The following is a 23,209-nucleotide window of genomic DNA, read 5'->3' as shown; positions in this document are numbered from 1 at the left end:
AAAGCACAACCCCCAAAAAAAACGTAAACCTCTTGTTGAGTTCATCCAGAGATGGGTTTGTCCATGTTGCAATCCACTCGTAATTCATCCCCACGGATCAAGCTGTGACCAGTCAGTGCTGTGGCTTCATGAAACAGCAAACCGAAAGAATAAAATGGTAACTCATTTCTCCAATTTACCCCGATCATTTTTCAGTTTCTCCTGGTTGAATGAGGACATTTTTGTTCACACAAATCTTCAAGTTTATACTCTCCAAAAATAGTTTGAATTTGCAAACCTAACCCACAAAATAGTGTCTTTAAGGTCCTCAAACACCTTGTGGGTCAGGCCCTGAACTATAATGGTCCTCAGTCTGTCCAGTCCACTTGGTGTGATCAATCCCCCTCCTCTTTCTATCCATCCATCCATCCATCCATCCATTCATTCCCCCCCTACTCACGATCATTATCTGTGGAGCAAGACGAAGGCCTCTAGTTTCTCAGGGATGTTTCCCCGGTAAACGAGGCTGTGCTTGACAATGGCCCTGGCGGCCAGGCACTGCAGCGTGGTGTGGTTTATGGGCTGGATTATATTCCTGGGCAGCTCCTTCTCATCCAGGAGGTCGCAGGCTGTTTGTTGGAAGGCATTGGTGCTGTCAAAGTGAGTCCCGCATGATATCAGGAGGTTCATGATGTCAGGGTGACCATTGGATGCAGCTATGTGAAGGGGGCTGGCGGGTTGGAAAAGATAATAGATTTGCTTCATGATTATACGACAAGACATGTTATCATTGGTGGGGTCTGACATGTTTTTAACCATTTAAACAATTTCTTTGCCATTTGTTTAACTGGTGGCTGTCATAATGGCACAATTGAGGTATTTTCATTAACCTTTCCAGTTTATAGACAAAAGAAATAAAATTATTGTTCTAACCCCTTCAACTATGGTGTTTCTTATAACTAGAAATATTGGTAAAAAAAAATTAAAACCAGGATAGTTAAAAAAACAATTATGATAGCTGAAACTAGAAGAGAAGAAAAATAAAAACCTAAACAAACCTGTTGTCATCTTCATCGCGGCTGTTCACATCTGCCCCACACTCAAGAAGGATGGAGGCGACTGTGAGGGAGGGGAACTTGCACACGGGATAGCGGCCCACACAGGTGGTGTTGCGGTCGACTGCCAGGTGTAGTGGACTGTAGCCGTTCTTACCACACGGCTGGAGCTTCAGGAATCTGTGAAGATGTGGAAACTTTTCGGTCAAGGAATAGCAACAAGGTGAGAATGAATTTAACCGTCATGGTAACAGCACTAAGCAAGTTAGGGACAATGTCCCAACTGACTATGAGGACTTTGGGTTCACTTGAACTATTGGCACAGGTTATGAGAGGGTCATATTAAGGTACGTGATTAATTGACAACTTTACCAAAGGCCTGTGTGGCAGAGGTGGAAGGCATTGTTTAGTTTCTACTGACACTTTATTTGCTGAAAAAGGGGAGATATGAAAGTGCGAGTTGAGACTACCAAAGCAAATACAAGGCAGGGCATGACAAATGACAATCACTGCCACAAAAAAAATATGCATTTCCCTCAAACTACTGTATATTTTTGTATTGCATGGACACACTCTACAAGATCACAGAGGCAATTTTCCTCACTGAAGACAAATTGTTGCAAATACAAGTAATTTACAGAGAAACTCACTTATAGATGGTTTCCTTCTTGAAGTGGTCCTGCTCTGCAGTACAGGGCACCTTCTCTAAAAGACAAATGAGGTGCAGGATGATTGACAGGGCCTTGCTGAGCTGGGCAGGGTCAGGAGGCATCGGTCCATTTTGTTTAACTGCCCGCTCTATCTCCAACACACTCTTGGAAAGGATCCCCATCAAGTCCTCAAATGACACCGATGTTCCCAGGAGCCCTTTGGCTCGGTCCTGCAGCATGAAAGAGAAGAGCTCAGCGAAAGACAGCAGGCTGGAGGCCGTCATAGGGCTGAGGGGGTCCAGGTTGCTCTGTTGCATGTCCAATGCATACTTCCACAGATTGATACAGCGCTCAAAGTTCCCAGAGTCAGCGTAGACAGCACCTCTGTAACGGATGTAATAAGACGTGTCTGGATGTTGTGGGCCGAGGATTCTTTCACGGATGAGCAGTGCCTGCATCCGCATTTCGTCCGGGTCAGATATCAGCCCATCCAGCTCTTCTCCGTTTGTTACCTAGAAAGAGGATTAGAAAAAAGGTCAAGACAATGGCAGGTTGCAGCAATTTAGGGTTTCCATGTATGATGAAATCATGCTTTTCAGAAACTAATCGTTTTAAGACCTGACACTGGACTGCTGTAGTAAGTCATCTTTGTGTGCGTTTGTATTATACTACATTTGTATTTAGCATTTTTTTTCCTGTTTCCTTTGTGCCTGAAACCCTTTTTTGTGTTGGATCAAGCATGGCCCTGAATAGCTGATTCTCTTTGTTCCATTTCTTCACAGCAAAAGCAAAAATGTGCAGCCTGTGTCTTCGATACAAAAGACTAGAGTGGGACTTTAAGGGATTTTAGTGCACAGTGAATTTAAAAGTAGGGTTGGATATCTTTTGTCTCAAAGTGCAACTAGGCTGCAGACTGTTGTACATCCTGGTGTTTGAATCCTTTCTAGTGAAATACGGCCACCTGTTAAGATTATTTAGCTGTCAGCATTTTAACTGTATTTTATCCAGCTACTAGCTAATGGTAGGCTAGTCTCGCATTGCCAGACCTTCCTCCACAGCACTGTGGAGGAGGGTCTGGTTAGTCCACAGCATTCCATGATGGTTTATTGGCATTTCTTTAAATAAATCACAATCTTCTTGGGCGGTGCTAAGCACCGGACACAATGGCGGTGCCTCTGCAAAATAACCTCGAGAAGGAACTTGTTTTGGTGAAACGTGTACGTTCAAAAGTTGTTTTTAGTCATGCAACAGAAAACTCAGATTTGACAGATAGTCTAGCTAGCTGTCTCGATCAACCCTGCAGAGACCTCAGTGAACCACAGTCCTCAAATCTACCGGAGCTTAGAATGCCAACAAAAAGAAAGCGGAAGGTGTGGGACATCCGGCCTAAAAAGGAGGACATCTGGCAGAATATCCAGCAGCACCTGAACAATCCCAGAGGTGGGACGTCGTTGATATAGACTAATGGTAGGCTAAGGTTACCTGCTACTAAATTGCATGTTAGTTTTAACTAGCGTCACGTGCAGCGATGTTTCTGTTGCCTACAACGCCTGTTTCGGAGTACCAGAGAACAGTGCAGGCATTTAAGTGGCACTGAAATCTGCATTGCTATTCAGTCCGGTAGATAGCAGTTTGGGAACAGTTCTCGTCTTGGCACCGGGTTTCGGCACGTAACTCTATTTAAAAGCTGCTAAACTCTGTGCTACCTTTAACAAATTATGTCCATGTCATAAAACATATTTCAAGAGCATGTAATGTGCAATTATTTTGGGGTGGAGCCTGGTGGAAAGACAGACTCAAACTAATACTCACTTCCCTGGCGTAGTCATATGCCATGATCAGCTGCTTGGATTCTGGTTTATGGACGATGTTGTTACCGTCCATGTACCTGAGGTCCATGGCTCTCTTCCAGTATTTTAAAGCTCCGAGCAGATCTCTCTTCTTGTCAACAAATGTGGCTCCCAGAAGCTCCAGGGCATCAATGCGCTCTGTGTGGCTTGTCTGCAGGAGAAAGAATATAATTTTTTCATCAATTGCTCCAAGAGAAATATTCAATAGATTGAAAACACCATAGCCTCACACACATACGCAGACTCTAGAGAATCTCTGACCTGCTGGTGCATCGTCAGGTCGTCTACGATGTTAGTGTGGCCTGTGACGCTGGCAGAGAGCAGGGGGGTCATGCCGTAGCCATCTTGCTCCATGGATGCTCCAAACTGCAGTAACATTCGCATGATCTCCAGACTGCCCGACTCTGCACAGTCATGAAGTGCCGTGTTGCCTGTGAACAATTGACAATTTATGGTGACTTTCTGCTACAGAAGTAGTTACCATAAACAAGTAATGCTAGATGATGTGCAGATACATTCATTGGAGATCATATATCCACGCTGCCAGATAAGGGGTGGCAACTGTGGCTTGTACAACCATTGCGAAACACCAGCTGAGTCACAGAATTGTTGATAAAACAGAAATGGTTTTCGTGCTACTGGTTGGTTTTAAAATTGGCCATTATTAACTAAAATACTACTACATGTAGTATCATAAAAACGTTAGCAAATGTTCTTATTGTTTCTACATAGAGACCTAGAGAGTTAAAGCAAAGCCAGAAGTGCAGCCGTTTACTCACACACCATCATTTCTTTTGGAACATATATTCAAAATGGCTACAGATCAGACCGATCTGCCACAAAGTAATTTGTCTGTTATACGCTCACTTGCCAAGGATTACCCATCAGGTGTGACTTGTCATGCACACAGTATGTGCATATGCTTCAACACAACTCATTCAGATAGGAAATAGCCGGTCACACTGCCTCTAGTTCTAGTAGAATAGGTAAATCTGCTGAAAAAAAGTTTTTCAGAGAGGATGTCAGCTCAGCTGCTGCAAACCTGTGCAGACCAGTGTGAAAAAGCATTGCTCTGTTAAATAATGTGCTCCGGTGGCCGGGTTGGCTCACTTGGTAGAGCAGGCACACATATACACAGAGGTTTGTGCTTTGATGCAGAGGTCAAGGGTTCGAATCCGACCTGCAACGATTTCCTGCATGTCTTTCCCCTCTATCTCCCCTAGCTGTCCTGTAAAAATTAAAAGGCGGAAAAGCCTACAATGTTTTATTTGTGTGTGTGTGTGTGTGTGTGTGTGTGTGTGTGTATGTATGTATATATATATATATATATATATATTATTTATAAACACAAACAAAGTCTTTGACTTGTTTGATTTTACTTGGTGGGTGTCACATCATAGGTGAAACCTGGTCAGATTTTAGACATTGTGGTACCCTAAACAGTCATCAACGTATAATGGACCACATTTTACTAGAACATGCGTTCAGGTTTTGATAATTCCTCACAGAGAACAGTCAAAATGAAAATGTCAGCTTCTACAGTATACTTGTGATTAGTGCTGATGCTGAATGCAAGCTTTGAGGGAAAGACTGAAGGTATATTTATTATTAGGATAAATATATTATTTCAGGGAGGCCAACCAGGACCAAGTTCACGATCACTGTGTTTCTTCAAGTTAAGACCGAAACTCAACTCAAACAGACCCGACCAACAGGGTTAGTCAGGGATTAACCATTATTTATATTCTCTGCAATGTCTGCCAAAACTACACTGATCAGATTGTTTTTTTTAGTCTTAATCTTGACAAAACTTGGTGGCAGCAGGGTGGCAGGTTTTCCTCATGTTTAGAGACGGGTTAACATTGCATAACATTTGTTTCATAGTGTTGTTATGGCCTTGGATGGGCAAAATGCTTTCAAATGGACAAGTGATTATACAGTCAATGTTTTAATAATACAATATTATATAGTATAAGTATATATATTATATACCATTTGCTACAAAAGGAATATTATTCCATTTCATCATCATCATGTCAGACTTGCCACTATGGCTCTTTTGGACCTCCCTCAAAACCAGCTGCCACTAGAGTTGACAGTGACAGTTTTGACTTAAATAGTTTAACAAAGTTAAGGAAATATGTTGATCTTCGCTTGTCTGGATGGTGAATTCACTTCCACTAACAAAACAAGTTCATCCAGAAACTTGGGAAATCCTTTCCAAAGCCAGGGATTAGTCTGAATACTCATTATGCGCTTCCAAAACAGAATTGAGGCTACCTTAAGCCGAAGTGAGGAGGGCACCTCAGGTGTTTTACTGAAGGAATTTAATAAACTAAGTGTTGGTTTGTCTGGGGAGAAAGAGAGCCGACCACTGTATTTTAAGCAGGTCAAATCAGCTGCGTTTGCAGTGTCCCGACTCCGGAACATTGTCTTCCTAACTTGCTTGCCTTCCTCCATCAACACAAGATCCATTGTTTTTGGAAATTTGCCACTTTACATCTAATATTATTACACATCTACCCCTTCCTGTTGGTTCAGCTGTTATGGGAAAGGGTCTGGGCTAGTAAGAGTGCTTTCAACCACAATCACCACACATTATATTGACTTCACTTATTAAGCACATACATTGGTTTGTGCAGATTAGAGCACCTGCCTCCTGCTCTTCTACTGGTCAGGAACTAAGTGTCTCAATTTAGTGTTCTGGCTGAACTGAATGAACAGTGTTAACCCTGAATGCGCAGAATGTGGGCTGACTAGGACTGGGCAATATATTGATATTGTGATATGAGACTAGATAAATCTTAATTTTCGACATCGTAATATGGCTTAAGTTTGGTCTGATCCTGGTTTTAAAGGCTGCATTACAGTAAAATGATGCGATTTTCTGAACTTAAGACTGTTTTAGCTGTTCTATTATTTGCCTTTAACCACTTAGTATATTCACATTGATTATCATAATCTTAAATCTAATTTGTTAGCTATTTTGTTAAAAGCACCAATTGTCAAACCTACCATATCGTCCTAATATCGACATTGAGGTATTTGATGAAGAATATCGTGATATCTGATTTACTCCATATCGCCCAGCCCTAGTTCTGACCAAAGGAAGCGTAGGAGTTGAAGGGTCAAATGTGCACAAACCAATACCGTTTGCAAGTTTGAGAGTCCTGCATGACGATTAACACAAACACCACATATGTAATATATACACATTTTGAGAGTGTTAAAATTTGAAACACACTAAATCATACAGATGGTTAAAAGATAAGCGGACCATGGTTTGAGATGCTTCTAAGGACAAATTGATAATTTTTCATAACCATGAAAACTGTAACAAACATGAATTCAAACCAACTGCTTGGTCCATCATCTCATAAAATACCCTAGAAAAACAGATCTACACTGGATTTCAGGCATTAAAAAAATAGCATACAAGGGGAGCTTATGACACAACCACAGAATTGGTGCAAGATGATACATCACTTCAGCATTCCATTGTGAAACCAGAAGTTCATGTTATTCTGTTTAGTCTTTTCACATGAAAACATGGAAATACTTGGACTATTCTCTCATATTGTTGACCCCTACTGCTTATTGCAAAATGCCTATCTGGGTGTAATCACCGGTGAGGGTATTTTACCCGTTTATAGTCTATATCTTTCGGGTTCCACTTCCGGGATTGCTCCGGTGCTGCAGGAAATTCTGCCGGATGTATTTATTGTCCATTTCCTTCCACTTTCTTTGTGTTGGAATTTTAAATTCGCTGGATTTATGAGGACTATTGTTGACTGGTCCTCAGATCTCTGCATGGTAAATTAAGACCGCTAGCTAGACTATCTGTCCAATCTGAGTTTTCTCTCGACTATTTTGCTGCGGCTCTGTGCGGAGTTTAGCACCACCCATGACGATTCTGATTGGTTTAAAAAAATCCCAATAAACCAGAGCACGTTTTCCTCCCATCCCCGAATGCTCTGTGGAGTAGCCAGACCCTCCTTCAGCACACTTTGGAGGAGGGTCTGGCAAAGTGATACTAAACTGTTCACAATATAATCAGCATTTTTTTCTTGGATTTTCTCAAATTGTTGCTATGACATGAAATACCTTGATGAATATCGTTTGTCTGGCAACACTACTGTGGAATAGGGAATTCAAACCATATTGAACGTTGAAATGTACACATCTGCAGAATTAATCAGTTTCTTTTCTCAGGGTCACAGATTGACAGGTCAATAAAAGAAGGCCACTAGTATTATATGTTGCTTATAGCTGTGAGTGTGCTATCCACTCACCTTTTACACTTTTCCTGTTGACATCTGCACCTCTCTCCAGTAGGTACTGTGCAATCTCCTTGTGTCCTTTGTAGCAGGAAATCATGAGACACGTGTGGCCGTGTCTGTTGGCAACCTCCAGGTCAGCTTTGTGCTCCACCAGGTATTTCACAATGTCCAGGTGGCCGTCAAAGCAGGCTGCCCTTAGGGGTGTCGAGTTGGTCAGGGTCGTGCTGTTGACAGAAGCTCCGTGACCCAGCAGGGACTGCACCACCTTCAGGTGACCCGCCGCCGAGGCTGCCCAGAGAGGGGGCGCTCCCTCGATGGTCTCCCCGTCAAAGTTCACCGAGCCCCCGGCCTCAACAGGCGCGCTGCAGCACTCCAGCAGATACTCCACTAGGTCCAGGTGGCCGTACCGGGAGGCCATCAGGAGTGGGGTGGCCCCGTTTGTCTTCTCGCCCATCAACTTGGTCACCTCGTGTCCATCTTTGTTCTCCAACAGTTTCTGTAGCAGCCGGAGCTTACCGTCCCTGGCTGCGTTAAATACTGCGGTCTTTAAATCCATCTCTGAGCGTTAGTTTCACTGTTAAATAAAACGGCAACGATGTCCGTGAAACAATCGGTCAACGATTACCCGAGGTGTAACGTTGCTGTGGCCAGGTGGATCTCGGGACCCTTTGTTTACAAGCGCCAACTCACTAACGTTAGCTACCGTTTTGGTTAAAAGCCCACGGCAAATTGTCTTTCTAAACTACAGCTTTAAAAATTGGCATCACCAGCCAGTTGTGTGAATCTCTAAATAAATTAATAACTCAAACGTCTGAGACGACCCTTGGTCCAGTAGTGCATTTGTCTCCAAGATAGCAAGGCTAATCAACTTCCTTGATTAATTCAGCTAACCGACTAGCTAGCTAACTAACGTTACTTTACACCTCTTTATTGATCGTTCAGCCGATACCCACCCACTGACATGTCTTACCCTCCGAGAAGCTCGTCTCCATTAGATCTGCTTCCTGTGCCGGTCATTGTTCCACAACACACTGCTGAGACGTTATTTATATTCGCTTCCTAAGGGCCGACCTACAGACATCCACCCCCACCCGTTACGCCGTGCTGCGGTTAGCTTATTCGCTCGTTAGCCATGGAAAACGACGTTCGGTTGTTGTTCGGCCAAACAATCAGGGGATACCCCCACTGTCCGGGCCGCTTCTGGGTAACACACACACACGTCGAAAAACAAGCGAGAGACGTTACCCCCAAAGCGGCGAACAACACTCGTCCACGTAGCCCCTCAGCAAGCTGGCACGACAATAATCTCAGCGAAGGTAAATATGGACGGCTATCCACCCACGGCTCGACCGGATGATCACGACTCAGTTTCTGTCAAATCGCAAACCCAACGCAGTCTTTTTTTTCTCGACTAGCGCAAGTGATTGACGTGTGAACTACCAATCACAGAGCTGGTAGACTGTGTCGTGGTCAAAAAAATTAAAAAGACAATGCTGCTCTACAGGAACCTGAGAAACGACTTTCCTGTAAAGAGCAACCAACTTCAAAATAAAACTTAAAGGGCCTCCTTTGTAGCTACCGGATTAAGAAATAATTTTAAATATTGTATGGGTGCACATCTGTGATGGCCTTGATTATATCTCTCCCTACAGGATAAAATAAGCATTACCTGAGAATATATCCAAAAACTCTACCCCTCACTGAATGGCAAGTGTTTTGTCAATAATGAATAAATAACAGCATACCCTGACATTTTAACAGAAAGTTTATTCAGTCATCCCAATAACTTAAAAAGTTCCCAGAATGCATCAGAGATAAATTTGTGTCCAAAAATGACCTGGCAGAACATAAACCTAAAACTTAAATGGCAACTTTGCACCACCTACCAAAACTAACAATGAACATATGGTGAGAGGGGAAAAGCATACCAATGGAAGCAAAGCCAAACCAGAACTAAAAAAATGAATAAAATAACTTCAAGTCTCTAGAATCAGTTCTGACGGTTAAACAAGACCAAACTATAAATAGTTTTTGGTTTCTTTCAGTGGGTAAGGTGTAAAAGTCTGTCTTATGAATATAAAAGTTATATTTATCTCACATTACAACAGTGATGTCTTCTAGCTTCGCCAGAGGTGTTCTGTTCAGAGTCACATTCAGTTCTACAGGTGAACTTCAAAATGACCACAGTATACTCAGGTATTCCATGTTTCAGCATTCATTCCTGTGTCTAAGAGCTGAATTTAGTGTGAATAGTGAGGGAAAGAATGACCCAATGACTGATTCCTGGCTGAAGCGACACTACCAGGTTGAACTAAGCAGGCTCATATGTTCAGAACCAGTCATATTATATATAGACATATTCGATTTAAGCTGTCTAAATCTTCCTCCCTGTTCCTTTAGAAAATTAATTGAGTAGGCAGTCAGGGAGTACAATTTCAAATTACAACTACAACTCAAAGTTACTGGAATTACCTTATATTCCAGCAATATTTTGCAAAACAACATTCATTTTTACAACAGTGCTGTATAAAACCAAGAGCAATATCAGCCTACAAGATAAATAAGTGTTTACACTTTAAACAGCAAGCACTAGATGTAACATTGCAAGGGAACAACTGAAAAACAAAGTTTGTTTTTGTTTTTTTACATTGGTGCACTAAAAACAGCTGGCATTGCCACTTAACACTCAAATGTGCCATTTCCAAAAGAATATTTTTTTTGCCTTCGACATTAAGTCACATAGATAATTATAAAATTTTTAGGAAATAATTCACCTAGGTGTGGTCAAACTGAAGCATGACTTTACGCCGATGTGCAAATGGAATACAAATAGCAAAAACTATTTTTTTTTTAAGGAATTGGGTCTGCAGTCACTTAGGGGAGACCATCTGTAGCTCTAAACTCAATCTTTCAACCCAAATAAAAACAGTTTCAAGCTAATATTAAATTAAAGGATGACTTACTCTGAATACAGCATACTCTTATAACTCCTCTAAAATGACAAAGCTGATAAAAGCACAACACAACAGGTGCACAGATAACTCAGTTGGTAGAGTGGGCACCCATACATAGAGGTTTACTCCTTGGCGCAGAGGGCCCGGGTTCGACTCTGACCCTTTGCTGAATGTCATTCTACCCCTCTCTCTCTCTCCCCTTTCATGTCTTCAGCTGTCATGTCAAAATAAAGGCTGAAAATGCCCACAAAATAATCTTAAAAAAAAAAACACAACACAAAATCTACTCTCACTTAATACAGCGAGATTTAATAAAGAAAAAAAAAAAGAAATTTTTTTCATGACCAAATGCAACGTTTGTGGGGGAACCACTCTTTGCCTTGCCAGTGTGGTTTTGGAGACCCAATGCTTTGCATGCAAGGAAATAAACAAAACCATAAACCTTACATTATATACATTTAGTCACAAATTCCACTCTCTGTTATTTCAGTGCACATTTTGGGCTGAAAAATGAAACAGATCAAGAAGAGAGGTTTTGAGATGACGGGGGGAAAAAAAGAACAAATAAAATCAGAACACATTTAGAAATTATTTCGAATATTTAAAGTAGGGCTGGGCAATTTATCAATATTGTGATAAAAGATATCTTCTTAAATTTTGGATATCGTAATATGGTAAGTGTTGTCTTTTCCTGGTTCTACAGGCTGCATTACATTAATGCGATATTTTCTGAACTTACCTTACTTCTAGCTATTCTATTATTTGCCTTTAACCACTTAAGTCATATCTATGGTACGTCTGATTATTTGTCAAAAAAATCTCATTCTGTAAATAGTTTGTAAAAGCACCAATAGGCAACCCTACAATATCGTTGTTATATCGATAAAGGTATTTGGTCCAAAATATTGTGATATTTGATATTCTCCACATTGCCGAGCTCTACTTCAAATTATTTAGGGTTTGCTTCAACTATAGGACCTTGAACTGCCTCCAATACAGATGGTACAAGCGACACAAACAAGAAAACCTTCCTTCAGGTTTTTCATTTTACCCCTCACAACCATTTTAAACGTATTTAACCTTTTAGACTTCAAGACTCATTTGCATAATGTTTGTAAGAATACCAGTGCAGAATGAAGACGACATGTCAGATTGTGCAACCTGGCAGTTTGATATGATCCAATTTTAGATCAGCACTGATATTCTAACCCACTCTATGCACACCAGTCCAGGTACGGATAAAGAAAGTGATGAATTAGATTCCGGGGCTCAGAGACTGTTACGATCCAACGCGTGTTGTAGTGGTCTTTCTGTCAGAAAAGAAGCTTCTCAGCAGGACCACCTGGCTGATGCTGACCACCAGAAGAATAATGGCCTCTCCGATGGACCAGAATGCAACACGGGTGTTGAGGTCCTCCGCCCGACTGCGTCCCTGGGCCTCACGGAGGCGGAAGTGAGTCTGGTAGTCGATGACCGACTTCAGGGCCTCGTGGATGGACACGCAAGCTGATTCCATCTAGAATGGTATAAAAAAAAAAAGAAATATAATAATATATTTAGACTGTTGCTGGAAATTAATGATTGACCAACTAAGAAGAAGAAAATTATCTCTTTCACAAACTAGACAAAACAAAAAGTTAAAACATCCACCAACTTGTAAAATGAAGAGGCATACATTTATGTTAATCAGACTTTTTAAGCCCGCAATAATATTATCAGTCTTATTCTTTATTTTGGTTCAATCATACCACACACACACACTTGTGATTTATCTATTTTTTCTGACTAGCAGTAACCAGCCCCTTCAATGTTTCAATGTTATTCTGCCAGGAGAAAACAAACATCAGGAAAACATTATAGGCATATTAAAACATTACTCACTATGGGTGTTGAATAAAAACATATTTGTCCTGGTTAAAACTAACTAGAGCCGAGCACAGCCAGACAGGTATTTCCGTCATTACAGCAGGTTAAACCTCTTTTCAGGTTAGAAATTAGGTGGAGCATGGCTGGGAATTTGAAGAAGACACCATGTACTAATAAGAACCTAGTAGTACCACCCTAAGCCCTAACAGGTGCTATGAAACCAACAGTAGACTAAGAGAGATGTGGAAAAGTGTATAATCTCATGTTGTACAACATGCCGTCTGGAAAACGAGCCTGTAGTTTTTAAGTCAGATAAAAACAAATTGGGTTTATGTCAGAGTTACAAAAAGCATGTATACACTTGCATGCTATATACTATATAATGATTAAGCTTTTGCATCCTCTCACACACACACACACACACACACACACACACACACACACACACACACACACACACACACACAGTTTACCTGAGTGAGGGCAGTGACTCTGTTCTCATTGGGGAAGAGTGGAGGGTCATCGCCAACCTGGAAGTCAAAGTAAACCGTCTTGTGTGTGAAGGTGGAGAACTCGTTACTGAAGCAGAACTTGTAGGTGCCATTCTTGGCTGCTGTGAAGGTAAAGCTGTCATATTGCTTCTTCATCTCCTTGTAGAGCGTAGTGCCTTCTGGGTCCTCCAAACGACAGTCCACATCATAATGGCCACCGGTCACCACCTTTCAAGCCATCACGCATTGTGTCAAGTAGTAAAGAGACAAAGAAGAGGGTTGGACTACATGGACAAAACTCATGTCATGATTGTCACATCAAAGTCAAATGCAGTATTTTACTACAACACAATCCAATAACTATCTAAAAATGCATGTTCTCAATTAATTAATAACTCAAATTGTGACAGATTTGAGTCACATTTAGGCATGACAGACTGGGATGAAGAGATCAATTTTTAGGAGACTTTAAAACAATGAATTATCGCTTATCAAAAAACAGAAAAACTGGCACTCTCACAGATTTATATGGAAATACATGATGTAAATCATATGGCTTATGTTGTAAATAAAATGTACAAAAACCTGCTAACTAGTGCAACATTCAGATGTATAGGAATTGTTTATGCGGACAAAATCTACATGTTTGAGCAAACAATACTTTATGCAATGAGCATCCTACATTAATAAATACAATGGGACAGACAAAAGCTCCTGTGTGTTTAAAAGGAAAAAAATAGGTTTGTCCTTATATTTTTAGAAAGTTGACCATGTATTCATCAGTGAGATAACTGTTGATCTAACGCTGCCATCCAGATGACAGTCGGGACTCTGATCAACACTTTTAAAATGAGAACTTCCTCATTAGGACGATAAATAAGGCTAGAGGGCTGAACTTTGGGCCGAAAGAAGACCCACCTGAAACTCCAGTGTACACTTGGTGCCGATGATGATGTCCTCGTAGAAACACTGTTTGGCGTTGTCTGGCAGCTCAAAGGTTAGCTCGGAGCCCAGCACCCATACACAGAGCAGCTGGGCCGACAGCACCTGCAACAGCACCCGAAAGGATCCGTACATCCTGATGTCCGAGAACCAAGCTTCAAAGTAAAAACCTGAGCGGACCTGCCGAAATAAACATTAGCAGGCATTAAACTAAAAATCAATAGCGAGGGACGAGAAGACAAAAATGACAAAGCAAACCCGGACATTGATATCAATTTGTTAGCTTAAAGCTAGCTAACGGTAACTAGCTAGCTTGTTGGCGTTTATATTTTAGAGACAGAAAGCCACTATGGATTTGTAACATTTTCTTATAGCTAGTGTAATTGTGTATTATGGGCGATTTCGTGGTCATTGAAGTTAAGGTAAATTCAAACATTAACATTTCTTAATTCATGTTATTTTGTCTCAGCATTAGCTAACTCACCTTAAAGCGCTCACCCGGATGCGACTAATGCTAACTAAGTAGCGTTTTACAAACGTGACACAGGATTGGCTGTCATCTGTAAAAGCCCGCCCCCTTCTCTCTCTAATGGGTCTAGAAAGAAGAGAATGGCCCATTGGGATGGCCACGTCCACCAGACCAACACATACATACTAGAGAAGTGTAGCTGCCTTTTCAATACACTCCAACGTGGCTGCCACTTTGTGGTTAGACATTATACTACATCTGAACATTATGTTTTGTTAAGCAGTTTATACGATACGGTAAATTTACTTAAAGGTTTGATAGCCTAGATTAAAAAAAAATCCACACATACAAAATCTGACTGTGACTATTCCTAATCTGATTAGGCTTTATCAAATGATGATGATTAGGCTAATCATCATCATTTGATAAAGCCTCCAGTTATGACACAATTTCTTGGTAGTGCCCAATTTTATTTAAGGACCATTATTATTGTAGCTGTTTTATATTCTCTTTAATATATGTTTTTTTCAATTGTTTTTTACTGCTCTTTTATGTTTATGTTTTACTGTTCTCCATGTTCTTTAATGTATGTATTCTTATCCATGTTCTTTATGTTGTGCTCGTAAGAACTGATAGGGTATGGGGTATTCTATGCTACCTTTTTTTTATGAGATGTTTGTGGCGGGTTGTATCTTCATGTGTGAAATCTATGTGCAAGGCACTGATGATGTTGGCCACGACGACAGGAAGCGTGTGGTACAGTAGCAAAATACCCAACATCAACCCTTATGAAGTGATTGACCTACAGTACACTCTGGGGTATTGTGGACAACGTACTGAGAACAGTGCCTCACTGAAGCAGAGATAAAAAAAGACCTGCAGGATAGGGGACCTCTTTCAGGGGGTTGGATGTGTAATGACAATTCATAACAGGAGACATCCCAGGATAGGGTCTTTTTGTTTGCACCTAAGATGACACTGGTTCAACAGACCACTGCATATAGAGGTCACAGTCACTGAATATCTGGTGCCCCACAGACTCCTCCTTAGTTAACTTCCGGTGGAGGGCATCTGCTGTCAGGCTTTTTCAGCTTGTTGTTAGTGGACATTGACAACCAATTATTTGTAAGACTGTATCATCTCTATATCAACTATCCAGAAGCCATCTGTTGTATTTGAGGTTGCTTTTTACTTAAAAGTCAGTTTTCATCAAACCAGCATAGAGAGGCAGCACGTTTGGACACAAGGTAGCTGGCATGGGGTCAGGCACTCATTGGTCCATTGACAGCTTCTGCACATAGTCCGTTAATATTAATTTTACAGTCAATGCTTATGCATTAGCTAGCTATATGTTATCCTTGCCCTCAATCTAAGCCTTATTATAAAACTTTACTTCTTCCTGTTTTTATCTTTTGATCTCTCCAAGTCTGTGTAGAGTGTATCAATGTAAATGTCACACTGGTGTCTCTAGTCTTAGGTCTTATTCACCAAATTATTCCCCAAATGTGTTGGGGTGTGTAGCCCTGGGCAGATGGGCACCAACCATAGACTGTTCATATCAATTTTACAGTCAATGGCAGTGGCACCAACAGATGTATTATAATTCTTCTTCTTCTTCTTCAATGGCGGATTGCGAACAACTTTTAGGTGCATACCGCCACGTACTGTACAGGAGTGTAACATGTACTTTTACAATTATCTTAAATTCTACCCATCAACCATGTGTTTAAAATTTTTTTTTAATTAGTAATATATTATAATGAATCATTCTCATCACACCACTGCAAGGTGCGCACTGAGTGCGTCTTTCTGACAGTTGTGAATACACTGACCCATATAAACATAGACAGTATATAAGAACTACTCTTTGGATGTATTAAGAGAACGGGTTTGACCCCTGACCCCAAAGCAAAGTATCGCGTGAACCAGCAATACGAGATTACAGTGAGGGCTGCATGAGCTGAAAGACAAAACAAAAGCCACACACATTTCAACCAACAGGCGCTGGTCGCTTTTTATTTTTTGTAAACCAAAACAAATTTTAATCATTATTCGTATCGATTTTCGATTAACGACAATATTATAAAAGTTTTGCACCATGCCGAGTAGCACGTCTTTGCTGGAGGCCGACGAGGGAGAGTCAGAGGTCCCACCTCCGCTAGTGCACGCTTTCGCCGGTATGGGCCTTGAGGAGCACCACGGCACACAGAGCCAGATTCCCGAACAAGTAGATGAGAGCCTCCACTATCACCACCACAACCACCATCTTCCCCCAATTTCTCATTTCAACCTCCTCGGTACGGTCCTAGACTTGAAGCCTCTGCATCGGCCGCCCTCGGGAGATGAGGTGAACATGACGGCTGCACCCGAGGACAAGGAGCCAGAAGTTGTAGCCGCCGCAGACTCCTCGATGCTAGCGCAGGCCCGCCACCGCCAACACCTCCCATCCGGGCCGGCCGGCTCCGGGATGGAGCCACCGCACGTCGAGACGGTCTTGTTGTACAACGGAGACGAGTGGGATGATACTGGAGTCGGCGGCAGCGCCCTACCACTGGCTGGCAGCATGGCGATGCTACCGCCCGGCGTGTACGGGGAGTCGGGCTACGAGGCCGAGTCTTCGCTGTTGGCTCGGCGAAAGAGCGTCAACACGACCGAGTGTGTGGCGGTGCCGAGCTCCGAGCACGTCGCTGAGATTGTGGGCAGGCAGGGTGAGTCGTCGTTGTCTTTGTGCTGGTTTTGTTTGAAATCATTAGTTAGCGAAGTTGTTAATAGAAGTTTAGACGTAACGTTAACTTGGTGGGGAGATACTTCAGGAAGCAGTAAAGTAAGCAAACAAATAAGATGTAACTTAACGTTACGAATCATGTGTGTTACAATTTTAGATATGGAACCCCTGACGAGTTGTGTACGTTATAGTTTAAACATTACACTAACCCACAATTCAAGCAAACTGTCATTTAGCTTCTTTGGTAACAACAGTTAACTTAGCTTCAAAGCAGCTAGCTTAGCACTCCTCCTAACTGGGTCAACACAACACTCGTCAAACACCCTCACCAAAAGTTTGCATCATAAGTTTTATGAACCAGCAGGCCCATCTGTGTCTTCTCGCTTTGACAGCTCGTCTGTATTATGGATGTTTTGTCTGTGCTTCGCGGACCGTGAGTCTGTCCTCAGTCGTGCCTTGCCGTGCTAAACCAGGCTCGGCTTTGTCTCGAAAGAGAACATGAAGACCAGTGTGTTGGGTCACCATTGCTTTGCCACATCAGCTGTGGGTTATAGTTAGCTCCGGAGCCACCGTGACATAACCAAGGCTTCTCAGTACAACTAAACACGACCTGCTTTTCATATATACCCAACGCCTTTGTCTGGTCTTTTACATAAACTTTACATAACTCAATGGTAGAGTTGGGATAGTGTTATTATGTTTAAGACCAGTTGGGGGAGGGTGCACAGACTGCAGTGTTGACAACAACAGGAAATGGCTCTGGTAATGATGCTGGACTCTCAACCACAGCTGAAAGGAATATTTAATGTATCAGCTGTGCAACTTTTAAATGGCATTAATGACTGCAAACTGAAATTGCATATGCTGTAGTCTTTTATTAGTTCGTCAAAGTTTAATATGTTTATGTAATGGAAAGTGGTACATTTTAAAAGTGAATCTAAAGTGATCCAACGTTCCTCTGTCTTTCATTGTCTCGCTTTCACTTGCCCCTGACAGGCTGTAAGATTAAGGCACTTCGAGCCAAGACCAACACCTACATTAAGACACCAGTGAGGGGAGAGCAGCCTGTCTTTGTTGTGACGGGCCGCAAAGAAGATGTGGCCATGGCTAAGAGGGAGATCCTGTCTGCAGCGGAGCACTTCTCCCTCATCCGAGCCTCTCGAAACAAGACGGGCCCTGTGTCTGTTGCAACCGGTCCTGGGACCCCCTCTCTACCTGGACAGACTACCATTCAGGTCAGCAAACATGTGATTAGGAGTCATAGTGTCATTCAGTGTTAAAAATATGAAACATATTCTTATGCAGTGATTCACATTAAGTGCAGTTGTTATAATAACTAAATGTTGTGTATGTTACTATCCAAGCACATTTGTGTTTATAAAGGAGTCTCTCTGTGTTTTATGTTTAGGTTGTTTGACATTGAAAATGTCTATAGTTACCCTGAGTCATTTCAACCCCACAGGTGCGTGTACCATATCGTGTTGTAGGGCTGGTCGTGGGTCCCAAAGGTGGGTCTTTTAAATAATCCTGTATTCAAATACATTGCTCCAGTTGCTAGCCCTTACATAACCGTTTTTTGTTTTTTCTGAGCATTTAAAGGAAATTGTGAATTGTCTAATGGTGTGCCTTAAGTTGCTTACAGCTTCTGGAAGAGTTTAAAATATTCAGCCTTACTCCAGTAGGTTTAATTTTGCTCTTACTTTAACCTATTGCCCTGTTGACATTACCACCTCAGTGTCAGAAAGTCCTGGGGTTGATTTGTAAATTGAAGTGCAGCGGTTCTCAACCATGTGCCATTTGGCTGGAGAGGGTGAGGTAACACGTCAAAATGACAACAATTTGGAAGTGGTGAGGAAACACTGCAACGCATACAGAAGCAATGTGGAATCTTAATATTTAATATGTGGTGTTAACAAGCATTGAGGTAAAAAGTGTCTGTTACTTGCCCATTCATTTTGGCACATCAATTTTGTGAATGTACTCTCTGGTTATCCAGTCTTTTTCAAAATATGTAGTATTGACAAATGTTTCTATACAAGACTGAAAGTCAGCGTTGTGTTAGCTGGTATAGGCTTTAGGTATGCGCTTTAGTCAGCTGAATCACCAGGACAGCCTGAAGTGCTAAAATTAATGCACAGCTGGGTTTCTTCCAATTTCAAATTTCAAGATTACTGAAAATACATAATGGTGTTAATGTGACTGCAGTCTTTAGTATTACTCTTGACTTGAAACGCTCAGGTCAAGCTGTAGTCAAAACGTGACAATGAACACAGATCTGTTCTCTAGCTAATGTATTCAGCATGACATGGAGCTATTCTTTTTTTTTTTTTTCTTTGTGCCATTTTATTTTTCATGCTCAGATGTATATTTCTCAGGAATGGTCACACATAATTTGTCAAACTAAATTTGAATGGTGCACTCTTGACATTCATGGTGCCATGTGATCAGAACAGTTATTTAAACTTTTAACCCTTGACAAGTCTTAAGTGTAAGGGTCTTGGTCTGGTCATATCTTTCAGGTGCAACCATCAAACGTATTCAGCAACAGACCCACACCTACATTGTGACACCAAGTCGGGACAAAGAGCCTGTGTTCGAGGTCACCGGGATGCCCGAGAACGTGGACCGGGCAAGGGATGAGATAGAGGCGCACATTGCCCTCCGCACAGGAACCTGCGGAAGCATTGAGGCTCCTGGTGTAGACAACAATGACTTTCAGTTCAATGGGACAGACGTCAGCTTTGAGAATTCTGCCACACCAGCTGGGTTGGGGGAGGCCGGGTGGCTTCATGCAGGTGCATCATCACAGAGTGGTGGCTTGCTGCCAGTGAGCATCAACGGTACTCAGCGAATCAATAGCAATATTAACCGTGGTGTCAGGATGTCTTCCACCTACCGCAATGACAGCTCCAGTTCCCTGGGCAGCGGCTCCAGCTCAGCTGATTCTGTCCACGGCGGCGGTAATGGGAACCGGGTGGCAGATTTAAGCCCGACTTGTCAGTTTAATGCCAATGCTAACAACAACAACAGTAATGGCAGCAGTACAAGTTTCTGGTTTGGTGATAGCCTTGTTCCTGTGGGGTCTGAGGAGCTGGTCAGCCTGGGAGGTGGAGGCTCTAACTCAGGATTTGACCCATTAACCATCTCCACTGCCCAAGCCTCACACCCTTCTGCACAGCCACAAATCTGGAACCCCTTTGTGGATCAACAACCCCCCCAGGCCTTTGATGCTCGTCAATCTCAGGTAGGTGAAGTTCAACAGGAGCATACAGTTTGTGGCCTCCTTAGGGCCATCCCACAGTTTACAACAATTTTAAGTATGAGCTTTTTTTTAATCCTTTTTATTGTAGACAATGTGCATTGGGTTTTTGGTATGTAAATATCAAAATGGGGACTACTATTACAGTTATGGATATACCAATTTCTTTTCTCATGTACAAGCAATGTTTTATTTATTTTAAAGCAACACTATGTAACTTTTAGCCCTACAGGTTGTCTCATTGGAACTACAACTCGTGCTACCCGACGTGAGTTGTAGTTCCAATGGGACCTTATTTTACCTTGTGGGGGGAGGGAGTAGGAGACCGTTTGGCCTCTAGCAGAAAGGTGGGGAGGGACTGAGAAGTTGTTGATGTTCAAATTCTTTGGCTAAGTCCTGGATCTTCACAATCCTACCCACTGCACCTTTTAAGTCAGTTTACAATTTTGATTATTGATACAAAGAAAAAAAAAATAAGGCCCTTTTTAAAATTGATGGTGACAAACCTGTCTGTGCTGCTATACATAAATCTTGGGAGCTACCTTATTTCATTGAGTCACAGTAATGTAAACCCTGACCTGGACGCATGCACAGACTGGGCAGCTGGAAGTGCTCCACAAAATTAAATTTTAACCAAGATGTTTGGCTTGTGGCAGTTACCATTTGTATCTTCTGATAACCTTTGCCCCTTTCCGGAAAAGAACAAGGACAAAGTCTGTGCCGTGACACTGACAGCCCAGAAATTACATCAATGATGCATTATGTTGAATAAGAAATTTAGAAAACATTTGTTTTGAATCCTGAACAGGAATTTTGAAGATGCAATACAGTATGTTAATGTCATCTAATGACTGTTGTCATCAATGTCTTCAGACCAGTCAGCCTGGGACGCCCCGACTCTCTCCAACCTTCTCTGGGACAGAAGCCTTGGAGCACCCTCAGGCCCAGCGAGTTCACCGAGGGCCTTTTGGCTCGGCTGGGACCCTCGATGCCCACAGATTTCCCTCTTACAGCTCGGCCTTCTCCTCTTCTAGTGAAAGCACCGCCTCCTCTTCCTCCCCACCTGAATCCTCCCTCTCCTATCGGCCGGGGCTCGGATCAGCAGGGAGAGGACAGGAGATCTGCATCCACTGTATGGATAACCAGGTGATCGCTGCCTTGGTTCCCTGCGGCCATAACCTCTTCTGTCTAGATTGTGCCACCCATATATGCCAGGGTCCAGACGCTGTTTGTCCTGTGTGCCTGTCCCCGGTCTCACAGGCCATTCAGCTCCGCAACATGTGATTTTAGTCCATTTTCTTTGATTGCTGATGAGGGATCTGCTTCCCCAACACTTCCAATTCATAACATATATGTGGAGAAATTACAAAACTGACCCCCAAATCAGTGTTTAGGTGTGGCCTCACCCCTGTTTTGTCCAAGCTGGTGTTTGGTTGACAAAGGTGAGGAAGAATAGTTGAATTTATAATGATCTGTATTTAGGGCGTGAGCTAGGGTGTTCAGCCCGTTCATGTGCCTGCTATTGTGAAGTCTTCTTCCATGATTGATTGATTGATTGATTGATTGATTGATTGATTGATTGATCGATCGATCAATGGGAGGGTTGGAAACCCTCTGTGTAGCATTGGGTGGGGTGGGATATATATATATATTTTTTTTTTGCTCATGATTTTTGATTAACATTTTCTTCTCCCTGAAGCTAATAATTATCAGTTTTTGCCTACCTATCAAAAATTTTAACTGTGCTTTGAATTCTATATATATATATATATATATATATATATATATATATATATATATATATATATATATATATAAAAAAAAAAAAATATATTTGTCTACATTTTAATAGTTTTGTCCATTTTTAAAAAAGAAAAAGAGGATAAAGAATTCGCTGCTACAGTTGTTTTTAAGTGCTGAAATACGGCCCAGCCCCTTTGCCTCTCAGTTTTGGGCTCATGGCGAACTGTAAGGACAGAAAGAAAAGGTGAGCATGTTTACATATAGTGACTTCCACATAAGAGTGTTTAAACTAATAGTATTCTCCTGGTTACCACATAATTTAATGCCTACTGCAGTAAACTGGATATAAGTGCTGTATTATCCTGGCAAATGGCACTCTATTCCAGATTGTGTAAAAAAAATGATCAGGCTAGCAAAGTGTGTGCCTGTGCTACTTTTAAACATCATATGATGTTTAGATGCTCCAGGTCATACACGAGAGTTATTGAGTATTGCTGATATTAACAGCATATTAATATGCATGCAAACAAACCCACAAATGGTTTTTAAACCAAGTGGGTCAAACCTGCAACTGCAAAGTTGTCACACTCCGAAGGCAACCTCTTGTTGCCTCAGGATTCTTTCTTTTCCAGACTAGAACCAACAAGTGGGTAGTTCCTTTTTGTAAAGTACCAGGATTTTACACCACTTCAGTATCGCCACGTTGCTTTCCACTTTTACTTAAAACTGTTTACTGTAAACTCGTGCCTAATTCCGTTCTGAGTAAACAAAAAGAAACCACTGATTCAGCAGACGCACAGTGTTTCTCTGTCTTAAAACAAACTGGTGGCCTTTTTGTAAAAGCCTGTAATTAACTTACCAATGCTATCTACAAATCTAGATCTTGGCCCGAAAGAACACAAGCTGACAGACCGAGGTCTTGAAGTATTCGTCGAAGTTCAATCTC

The 23,209-nt window shown here is 41.8% G+C and overlaps 3 protein-coding genes across 3 annotated transcripts; 1 reads left to right on the top strand and 2 right to left on the bottom strand.

The window, feature by feature from the left end:
* Positions 1-9,244, bottom strand: fem1c (fem-1 homolog c). The gene is made up of 6 exons (XM_039803346.1): positions 7,827-9,244; positions 3,796-3,965; positions 3,497-3,685; positions 1,685-2,196; positions 1,038-1,214; positions 1-709 (listed from the first exon to the last, which is right to left on the bottom strand). Exons 1-6 carry the CDS (start codon positions 8,368-8,370, stop codon positions 445-447), a joined length of 1,857 nt encoding a protein of 618 aa, XP_039659280.1. The 5' UTR covers positions 8,371-9,244; the 3' UTR covers positions 1-444.
* Positions 9,245-11,052: 1,808 nt separating this feature from the next.
* On the bottom strand, positions 11,053-14,668 carry tmed7 (transmembrane p24 trafficking protein 7). The gene is made up of 4 exons (XM_039804009.1): positions 14,552-14,668; positions 14,044-14,247; positions 13,108-13,353; positions 11,053-12,284 (listed from the first exon to the last, which is right to left on the bottom strand). Exons 2-4 carry the CDS (start codon positions 14,200-14,202, stop codon positions 12,048-12,050), a joined length of 642 nt encoding a protein of 213 aa, XP_039659943.1. The 5' UTR covers positions 14,203-14,247; positions 14,552-14,668; the 3' UTR covers positions 11,053-12,047.
* A 1,774-nt stretch (positions 14,669-16,442) lies between these two features.
* Positions 16,443-22,263, top strand: LOC120561290 (RNA-binding protein MEX3B-like). The gene is made up of 5 exons (XM_039804342.1): positions 16,443-17,244; positions 18,258-18,496; positions 18,724-18,769; positions 19,781-20,505; positions 21,394-22,263. Exons 1-5 carry the CDS (start codon positions 16,635-16,637, stop codon positions 21,802-21,804), a joined length of 2,031 nt encoding a protein of 676 aa, XP_039660276.1. The 5' UTR covers positions 16,443-16,634; the 3' UTR covers positions 21,805-22,263.
* The last annotated feature ends 946 nt before the right edge of the window (positions 22,264-23,209 follow it).

This window comes from Perca fluviatilis, chromosome 6 (assembly GCF_010015445.1).
Source record: "Perca fluviatilis chromosome 6, GENO_Pfluv_1.0, whole genome shotgun sequence".
Classification (NCBI taxonomy): Eukaryota; Metazoa; Chordata; class Actinopteri; order Perciformes; family Percidae; genus Perca; species Perca fluviatilis.
The sequence above is the reverse complement of the archived record's forward strand: the minus strand, read 5'-3'. Positions and strand labels throughout refer to the sequence as shown.

Excerpts from the sequence above, each read along its gene's own strand:
- LOC120561290 (XM_039804342.1), top strand. The coding sequence starts at position 16,635 with ATGCCGAGTAGCACGTCTTTGCTGGAGGCCGACGAGGGAGAGTCAGAG. Across the intron at positions 17,245-18,257 it reads TGAGATTGTGGGCAGGCAGG|GCTGTAAGATTAAGGCACTT; the intron begins GTGAGTCGTCGT and ends TGCCCCTGACAG. Across the intron at positions 18,497-18,723 it reads CTGGACAGACTACCATTCAG|GTGCGTGTACCATATCGTGT; the intron begins GTCAGCAAACAT and ends TCAACCCCACAG.
- tmed7 (XM_039804009.1), bottom strand. The coding sequence starts at position 14,202 with ATGTACGGATCCTTTCGGGTGCTGTTGCAGGTGCTGTCGGCCCAGCTG. Across the intron at positions 13,354-14,043 it reads AGTGTACACTGGAGTTTCAG|GTGGTGACCGGTGGCCATTA; the intron begins GTGGGTCTTCTT and ends ATGGCTTGAAAG. Across the intron at positions 12,285-13,107 it reads GAGTCACTGCCCTCACTCAG|ATGGAATCAGCTTGCGTGTC; the intron begins GTAAACTGTGTG and ends ATACCATTCTAG.
- fem1c (XM_039803346.1), bottom strand. The coding sequence starts at position 8,370 with ATGGATTTAAAGACCGCAGTATTTAACGCAGCCAGGGACGGTAAGCTC. Across the intron at positions 3,966-7,826 it reads CAACAGGAAAAGTGTAAAAG|GCAACACGGCACTTCATGAC; the intron begins GTGAGTGGATAG and ends AATTGTTCACAG. Across the intron at positions 2,197-3,496 it reads CATATGACTACGCCAGGGAA|GTAACAAACGGAGAAGAGCT; the intron begins GTGAGTATTAGT and ends TCCTCTTTCTAG.